This window comes from Octopus sinensis, linkage group LG19 (genome assembly GCF_006345805.1).
Source record: "Octopus sinensis linkage group LG19, ASM634580v1, whole genome shotgun sequence".
In the NCBI taxonomy this organism is placed as follows: Eukaryota; Metazoa; Mollusca; class Cephalopoda; order Octopoda; family Octopodidae; genus Octopus; species Octopus sinensis.
The window spans coordinates 24489714-24499713 of record NC_043015.1 but is presented as its reverse complement, the minus strand read 5'-3'; the positions used below and the strand labels follow the sequence as shown (position 1 = coordinate 24499713).

The window sequence follows — 10000 nt, the reverse complement described above, 5'->3', positions numbered from 1 at the left end:
TTCACTTGCCTCAACAGGTCTTCACAAGTATCACAAGAAGGAAGGTATGCACAGGTGGACTGACTACGTCCCAGGTAGGGGCCATGGGTTATGGCCTGACTAGTCTTGCCGGGTCTTCGGATGGTGTTTTTATGTGCCACCGACACAGGTGCTTGATGAGGCTGGCGAACGGCCACGATCGGATGGTGTTTGTCATGTGCCCACCGCACTGATGGATTCTTGTGTGCCACAGGCACTGGTACCACAAGATACAAATTCCATTGATGTTCATCTATTTTGTCTATTTTGATTTGATTTGATTTTCACTTACCTCAACCGGTCTTCACAAGTGTCACAAGAAGGAAGGTATGCACAGGTGGACTGACTAGTCTTGCCGGGTCTTCGGAAGGTGTTTTTATGTGCCACCGACACAGGTGCCAGATGAGGCTGGCGAACGGCCATGATCGGATGGTGTTGTTACGTGCCCACAGCACGGAGGCCGGTCGATGCGGACAATGGCTACGGCCACGTTCGGATGGTTCTCTTGTGTGCCACGGCACTGGTACCACAAAGTGTGTGCCACCGGCACTGGTACCACAAAGATACAGATTCCATTGATGTCATTGATTTGTTTTGATTGATTTTCACTTGCCTCAACAGGTCTTCACAAGTGTCACAAGAAGGAAGGTATGCACAGGTGGACTGACTACGTCCCAGGTAGGGGCCATGGGTTATGGCCTGACTAGTCTTGCCGGGTCTTGGATGGTGTTTTTATGTGCCACCGACACAGGTGCTAGATGAGGCTGGCGAACGGCCACGATCGGATGGTGTTTGTCATGTGCCCACAGCACGGAGGCCAGTCGATGCCGGTACTGGCTACGGCCACTTTCGGATGGTTTTCTCTTGTGTGCCACCGGCACTGGTACCACAAAGATACAAATTCCATTGATGTTCATCTATTTTGATTTGTTTTGATTTGATTTTGATTTGATTTTCACTTGCCTCAACAGGCCTTCACAAGTATCAAGGAGGAAGGTATGCACAGGTGGACTGACTACGTCCCAGGAGGGGCCATGGTTTATGGCCTGACTAGTCTTGCCGGGTCTTCGGAGGTGTTTTTATGTGCCACCGACACAGGTGCTAGATGAGGCTGGCGAACGGCCACGACCGGATGGTTGTTGTTATGTGCCCACAGCACGATGGCCAGTGATGCGGTACTTACGACTACGGCCATGTCGGATGGATTCTTGTGTGCCACCGGCCACTGGTACCACAAGGGTACTGACTACTTTTTATGTGCCACCGACACAGGTGCTAGATGAGGCTGGCGAACGGCCACGACCGGATGGTTTGTTATGTGCCCACAGCACGATGGCGAGTGATGCGGTACTGACTACGGCCACGTTCGGATGGATTCTGTGTGCCACGGCACTGGTACCACACAAGCGGTACTGACTACGGCCACGTTCGGATGGATTCTTGTGTGCCACCGGCACTGGTACCACAAGGATACAAATTCATTGATGTTCATCTATTTTGATTTGTTTTGATTGATTTGATTTTCACTGCCTCAGCAGGTCTTCACAAGTGTCACAAGAAGGAAGGTATGTACAGGTGGACTGACTACGTCCCAGGTAGGGCCCACGGGTTATGACCTGACTAGTCTTGCCGGGTCTTCGGATGGTGTTTTTATGTGCCACCATGTTCCCACAGCACGGAGGCGAGTCGATGCGGTACTGGCTACGGCCACGTTCGGATGGTTTTCTTGTGTGCCACAGGCACTGGTACCACAAAGATACAAATTCCATTGATGTTCATCTATTTTGATTGATTTTCACTTGCCTCAGCAGGTCTTCACAAGTGTCACAAGAAGGAAGGTATGCACAGGTGGATCGACTACGTCCCAGGTAGGGGCCACAGGATATGGCCTGACTAGTCCTGCCGGGTCCTCTCATGCACAGCACACTTCCATAGGACTCGGTCTTCAGTCATTTCCTTGGTGAGACCTAAAGTTCGAAGGTCGTGCTTCACCACCTCGTCCCAGGTTTTCCTGGGTCTACCTCTTCCACAGGTTCCCTCAACTGCTAGGGTGTAGCACTTTTGCACACAACTATCTTCAGCCATTCTCGTCACATGACCATACCAGCGCAGCCGTCTCTCTTGCACACCACAACTGACACTTCTTAGGTTCAACTTTTCTCTCAAAGTACTTACACTCTGACGATTATGAACACTGACATTACACATCCATCGAAGCATACTGGCTTCATTTCTTGCAAGCTTACGCATATCCTCAGCTGTCACGGCCCATGTTTCACTACCATGTAGCATGGCTGTACGTACACACGCATCATATAGTCTGCCTTTTACTCTTAGCGAGAGGCCTTTTGTCACCAGCAGGGTAAGAGCTCTCTAAACTTTGCCCAGGCTATTCTTACTCTAGCAGTTACACTTTCAGCACACCCACCCCCGCTACTGACTGGTCTCCTAGGTAGCGGAAGCTATCAACTACTTCTAGTTTGTCTCCCTGGAACGTGGTAGAAGTTGGTCTCTGCACATTTCCAGTGTTTATTTCTCCTGAGCATCTGCCACAGACAAAAACTATTTTCTTAGTTAGCCTTCCTTTGACATTGCTGCACCTCTTATGTGTCCATAGCTTACACTTGGTGCACCTTATAGAGTTTCTACCTACACCTTTTTTACAGATCGAGCAGGGCATCTACCTGAAGTCGTTTGTGGTTGGTCCACCTTCCTACTTATTAGGACTTTGGTTTTGGCTAGGTTGATTCTAAGGCCCTTCGATTCTAATCCTTGTTTCCACACCTGAAAACTTCTCCTCCAGTTCTGATAGTGACTCAGCAATTAGAGCAAGGTCATCAGCATATAGGAGCTCCCAGGGGCATCCTGTCTTAAATTCTTCCGTTATTGCCTGGAGGACTATGATAAATAGGAGGGGGCTGAGGACTGAACCTTGGTGGACCCCAACCTCTACCCGGAATTCTTCACTGTCTCGTTGCCAACCCTCACCTTACTAGCTGCGTCTCTGTACATGGCTCGCACAGCTCTCACTAACCATTCATCTATCCCTAGTTTCCTCATTGACCACCAGAGAAGGGATCGGGGGACCCTGTCAAAGGCTTTCTCTAAGTCAACAAAAGCCAGGTACAAGGGCTTACCTTTGGCTAGGTATTTCTCCTGCAGCTGTCTTACCAGGAATGTAGCATCAGTAGTACTTTTCCCTGGCACGAACCCAAACTGCATATCATCTAAGCTAACTCTCTCTCTAATTAACTGGGCTATAACCGTCTCCGTAACCTTCATTACCTGATCCAACAGCTTGATGCCCCTGTAGTTATTTGTATCTAGGGCATCGCCTTTACCTTTGTAGCAGTTGACTATTATGCTGCTACACCAGTCATTGGGTATGACTCCTTCGTGTATCACCTGGTTAACTATACGGGTGACTATGCTATAGCCGACACTACCAGATATTTTGAGCATCTCTGCAGTAATTCCTGATGGGCCTGGGGCTTTCCCTGTCTTCATGCTTCTAATTGCCTTAGCTACCACGGAACTATCAACTCGGATAGCTGGTCCCTCTGTTGGGTCAACATTCGGCAGACTCTCTTTATCCCATTCATTTTCCTCATTCAGCAACCTTTCATAGTGGCGTCTCCAAGCTTCTCTCTTTGCATCCTCATTTAGCGCAAGTGAACCATCCTCCATGCGAACACATTTCTCTCCTACCACATCTCGATTCTCTCTCACACACTGTCTTGCAACACGAAATACCTCAAGTCTTTCATCCTCACGGCGCAGGACATTGGCAAATTTTCTTTTATCTGCTTCCCCTCTGGCTAGATAGACCTGTCTCCTAGCTTCCCTTCTGGCAGTCTGATACACTTCCCTGCTACCACCGTTCTTCCAGGCCTTCCAAGCCTGTTTCTTTTGTCTAATAGCCCTATCAACAATATTGTTCCACCACCATGTTATTTTGGGTCTTAAGGGGACTTTGCACCAGCCACAGATCTGGTCAGCGGCTTTCAGCAGGTTGTCCCTCAGAAACGTCCAGTTGTCTTCTACCCCATGTGTAGCTATACCCCTTCCACTTCGTCAAAGGCTTCAAGTAACATATCTCTAAATCTCTGTCCATTCGCAGGGTCTTTAAGCTTCCAGACCCTTCTTCTCCATGTTGGTCGTCTTCTAGTCGCCCTCTTAGTCCTGATCCTAAAGTCACTAACTACCAGTCTATGTTGTGGGGTGCATTCTTCGCCTGGGAAGGTTTTGGCATTTATAAGCAGCCATCTTTCCCTTTTTCTGGCGAGGATGTAGTCGATTTGGTAGTATGCCGGCCCGATCGGTAGGTGACCAGGTGGCTTGTTGGTTTCTGAAGTTAGTGTTGCAGATCATAAGACTATTCGCATCGCAGAACTCCAGCAGCCTGGTTCCCTCCTCGTTGCGGGAACCATAACCGTAGCCTCCATGCACGCCATGGAAGCCCCCAGCAAGTCGTCCAACATGCCCATTGAAATCACCAGCCACAAAGAGAAGGTCCCTGTCGTTCGTCAATGAGGTGGTCTGCAGTAGGGTGTCATAGAAACTGTCTTTCTGTCCATCGGGGGCCCTGGCTGAGGGGCATAGGCCGATATAATGGTTGCTAATCTATTATGAAGCACTATTCTAATCTTAAGTATTCTGTCACTTACTCTGATTACCTCAATTACTCTATCTATCCATTCTCAGCGATAAGTATACCCACGCCACCAACCCCGTCAGTGTTCCCTGCCCAGAAAATCTTGTACCTGTGTTCCTTGCCTGTGAGGAACCTAGCAGATCCTCTCCCCACCTTATTTCTTGCATACAACATACGTCAACACGTCTCCGTTCAAGCATCTCGACTATCTCGCCAGACCTACCTTCAGTGTGCCAGCGTTGAGGGTGCCCACCCTGAGGGAGTGGAAGGAATTGACCCGAGAGGCCCAGGGACGGGGAGAGCAGTGCCGTCATGTACCTGAAAAGAAGAAGAAAACTCGCATTTGGCAGAATTCATAAGCAAAGCAATGAACTTAAGTTCAACCTGTTACACTGCACTAACATGTTTTTGCGCCGTATGGTCACCACCATATATAGAAGGGGTGGTATGGTGTTTAAGGCCTTTAGGTGTTCATGGAAGAAAAGCAAAGGAAGGCAAGGTGAGATAAGGACTTCCGGTACTGGTGGTGGGGGCGGGAGGGCGGCCGCACTGCGCACTGGGAGAAGACGAGATTTAGGCGGCAGTAAGAAAGGCAAGATTTGAGATGGAAAGGTTTGCGGTCGTGTGCATTAATTTTCTATGAGTGGAGTTGTTGGAAAGATGGGTTAGAGAATTAAGCGACAGAAAGACCAGATTTGAGACGAGATATAAATATATATATTTATATATGTATATATATATTTATATATACACACATGTATATATATAATACACATATATATATCATCATCATCGTCATCTTATATGTATATATATGTGTGTGTGTATGTATATATATATATATATGTATATAGTTGTAATATTGAAGTCAAATCATTAAGTGATGTTTTGTGTAATTTTATAAGGAATGAATCAACTATGTAAATGTTGCTCCATTAAAGCATCACAAATTATGAAGAGATTGAACATGAAATAACACACACGCACGCACACACACACACACACACCACACACACACACACACACACACACACACAAGTTTGCTGATGCAAACAGAGAAACAGAATACATATGTGGTTTTTACTAATAACAGCCACAAGTTATGGGATGATGCAAAGGCTGACAGTTTCATATGATGGCACTAATCAAACATGCACACACGCACACACACATAATTATTCTGATCATTTCTTCCTTGCATTAACATGTAAACTTCCATTCAATCAATGGGTATTTACTGCTTACAAGGTTCCGCTTGTTATGAAACATATGTAGCCCAGATCTTACCTATTCCATTCTGTAACTCTTGTATTCTTATTCACACACCCAGCTGTCCTGGTCGCCTACTATGAAATATTAAAAGAATTTTTTCAGTTTACCATACTTCGATACGTAAAATTTCACAAGCATTTGTCTCAAAAAAAACCAGTATTGTCCCTGAAAGTTGTTTTTTTTAATATTTGCTACGGATTGCTTGAAGCTAACTTTCTACCTACAGCTTGATCCTTGGGTCTTATATATATATCTATATTTATATATCTATATCTGTCTATCTATCTATCTATCTATCTATCTATCTATCTATATAATAATAAGGGTAAATAATTTCTATAAAGGTTTATAAAAAAACCACAATTATTTACTGGTAGAATTCGGTATGTAAATATAGCCGATTACCGGCAGGAACTTCTGTAGAGTTCAGTATATATTGTATATAAGAAAAAGGGACAGGCAACAGGTTGCTTGACCGCATACCGAAAAAATAGAAATAGCAGTCAAGAATGCTTATTTCTATCAAAGTGGGACTCCTGGCACGACAAACCCTGTAATTCACATATGCAAAACAGAAGGAATAGATATCGAAAACGAAGTCTGGTGGTTATCTGTGAACATCATGTTTCTGGATTATAAACATATTGAATATATATTTCATATATATTTTTGATATATATTTCATATACATTGCATATATATTTCACACTTCTTCTTCAGCACAGCTTTCCATTGAAATAGATTTATCATAGATTTATCAAATGCTACGTACCTCAACCTTCTGACTGACCATGCGACATCAAAATATTTGAAGAAAGCGAGCAAAGGCTAAATCTACATAGACGTTTGAATTCGTAAATCTTCCCTCCAAAATTTTGCCATGCGCACTACAAAAATTAGTTCCATAAGAGTAGAACTATCACCAGACTTCGTTTTCGATATCTATTCCTTCTGTTTTGCATATGTGAATTATCTATCTATCTATATGTATATATCTATATCTATCTATCTATCTATCTATCTATCTATATAATAATATTATATATATATATATATATATATATATATATATATATATATTATATATAATATATATATATATATATATATATATATATATATATATATATATATATACATGTATATATATATATGTATGTATATATATGTATTTATGTCAGGTCACTTTTGAGTGCAACTGGTAACATCGCATGATAACAACATTGATTAAGCTTCGTGCAATGGCCATACTCGATAACGAGGGGGCAGCCACCATATATATGATGTATATATATATATATATAATATATAGTATATATATATATATATATATACATACACATACATATATATCCTTATTATTTTATATATGTCAGCCCTGAGGCTGTGGCTATGCTGGAACACCACCAGTGTATGTATATATATATATGTGTGTGTGTGTGCATTTCACGTTTCATAAGAAGCAATGCATTGTACAAGAATTTTGATACACATCAAATATATAACAAAAACTACTCCAGTTCATTGTTAGAGTCTTTGTATAAGTGGAGTCTGGAATGGTCAGTTTGTTCTGGCATTGAGACATGTAAGTTCTGATGGGAAGCCAAACAGAAAAAAGCTTCAAATCATTTGATATGCAGGGTTCAGGTTTCTTATTATATAATATGTAAATCCAAAAGGAACATATTAAATAATATCCAAATATCACCGAATGTATGTATATTTGTATGTGTATATATATATGTATTATATGTATATATGCATATGTGTATATATGTGTGTGTGTGTGTATATATATCTACATACACACAGCCACACACATATATATTCATGCACATATATACGTGTGTGTGCGTATATATAGGGAAAGTTCACGAAAAGACAAAAGACGAAGACAGGTGGTGTAGAAAACAAACAGATGTATTAGTATAACGCTCAGGAATTGAAAAAGTCTTTTAGGTTTCGAGCCTACGCTCTTCTACAGAAAGGAACACAGAAAGAAACAAGGAGAGAAAAAAATGTGTGTAGTGGCCACCAATCTATCATGGCAACTGCCAGATATATATATATATATATATATACACACACACACACATGCACACACATATATATGCATGCACATATATACGTGTGTGTGTATAAATGTATTTATAAAGACTTATTCATTTACTCTTTTACTTGTTTCATTCATTTGACTATGGCCATGCTGGAGCACCACCCTTTTTAGTCAACCAGATCGACCCCCGCACTGATTCTTTGTAAGCCTGGTACTTATTCTATTGGTCTCTTTTGCCGAATCGCTAAGTTATGGGGATGTAAACACACCAGCTTCTGTTGTCAAGCGATGTTGGGTGGGGGACAAACACAGACACACAAACATATACACACACACATACATACATACACACACACACATACATATATATATTCATACATATACATACATACATGATGGGCTTCTTTCTGTTTCTGTCTACCAAATCCACTCACAAGGCTTTGGTTGGCTTGAGGCTATAGTAGAAGACACTTGCCCAAGGTGCCATGCAGTGGGACTGAACCCTGAACCATGTGGTTGGTAAGGAAGCTACTTACCTCACAGCCACTCCTATGCCTATACTTACCACACACACACAGATGAAACAGGTAGGTCAGTTGAAACCCATTTCATTTTCAATCAAAGCTCAACTGGATTGAAACACTCTCAATACCAATTGTATCTTCTTGGATATCTTGTGATTCTCTTGTACTCTTTTCCTGATTTTCCTCCTCTCAGAGCTGAAATTTATCTTTGACATTTTTTAAAATTTGCATAATAAATCTATAATAACTTTTTTTTGTGTGCTGAGGAGCACTGACGTAGAATTACAAATACCTAATAACTTCTCTCTATTTCTTTTTCTCTCTGTTTTAGGCAGAACTGAGTGCCCTTGAAAAGGATTTGAGTGATATTAAAGTAAAGAAGGATAGAGTGTCACGCCAGGTAAGATTTAATCACTGTTATTATAATAATATATGATAATATATTACAATAATTATTACCTTGTTGCCATGTTAAGTGTGCAGGAAACAATCAAGTTATCATACTTTATGTGATAAATGTTTAATATTTCTAACATGTACCACAGAGTCGATTTTCTCTCTCTCTCTCTCTCTCTCTCTCTCTCTCTATATATATATATATATATATTATATATATATATATAGTAAGTACCGGAGTAAGCACATAATGTGAAAACAAGGTGGAAAAAAGAGTACTTAAATAACAGAAGTAGAGTAATATAATATATATATATATATATATACACACAAACAAGCATATACACACACATACACAGGCACATAGACATGCACAGACACACACATATAGAGACACATACATGCATACTCTAACATCATGTAGATTAATACAGCAACCCCATATACAGGGTGCGATGGGTAAATTGTTGCCATTTTATATTTTTAATTTCACACATGTGCATTGTTTGTTTTTGATTTTGTTGATTACACACTATATTAGGATCAGTTGGGTACCATCTGTAAGAAGAACAGCACCATGACACATTTCACTCTGCTATAAATTTAGAAACTTGCTGTACTACTTGGCATTCGTGCAAGAAGCTCCAATACGAACATTTTAGAGTGTTTGGGCATCAATTTGAGGATAGTGCAAACTGAAAACATGTACCGAGAGTGATAAAACTCAAACATCCAATCAACATCATGGGGTTTGGAGTGACCATTAGTGATGGCGATGTTATGTCTCCATTCATCTTCCCACACAGCCTCACACTCATCACGGAAGCCTACATCAAGTGTTTGGAGGAGGTACTACTGCCCTGGGTCAAGAGGATGGCTGCTGGAAAGCCCTATATCTGGCAACAGGACTCAGCACCATACCACACAAGCAGGAGAACCCAGTCATGGTCCCTAATTCCACTGACTGCAGCCCTCTTGATTATTATGTGTGATGTGCAGTTGAGTAAGAGACCTACAAAACTCCTTGTATCACCAAAGATGAACTGAAGGCAAGGATTATGGCAGCATTTACCAACTTAA

At 41.8% G+C, this 10000-nt stretch overlaps 1 protein-coding gene across 1 annotated transcript in view; it reads left to right on the top strand.

Moving 5' to 3' along the window:
* The window catches only part of LOC115222188 (coiled-coil domain-containing protein 39-like), a 1476917-nt gene that overhangs the window by 1057970 nt on the left and 408947 nt on the right, over positions 1-10000 (top strand). The window contains exon 19 of the mRNA XM_029792337.2: positions 8856-8924. Coding sequence (XP_029648197.1) covers positions 8856-8924 — 69 coding nt within the window. The remainder of the gene's footprint in view (positions 1-8855; positions 8925-10000) is intronic.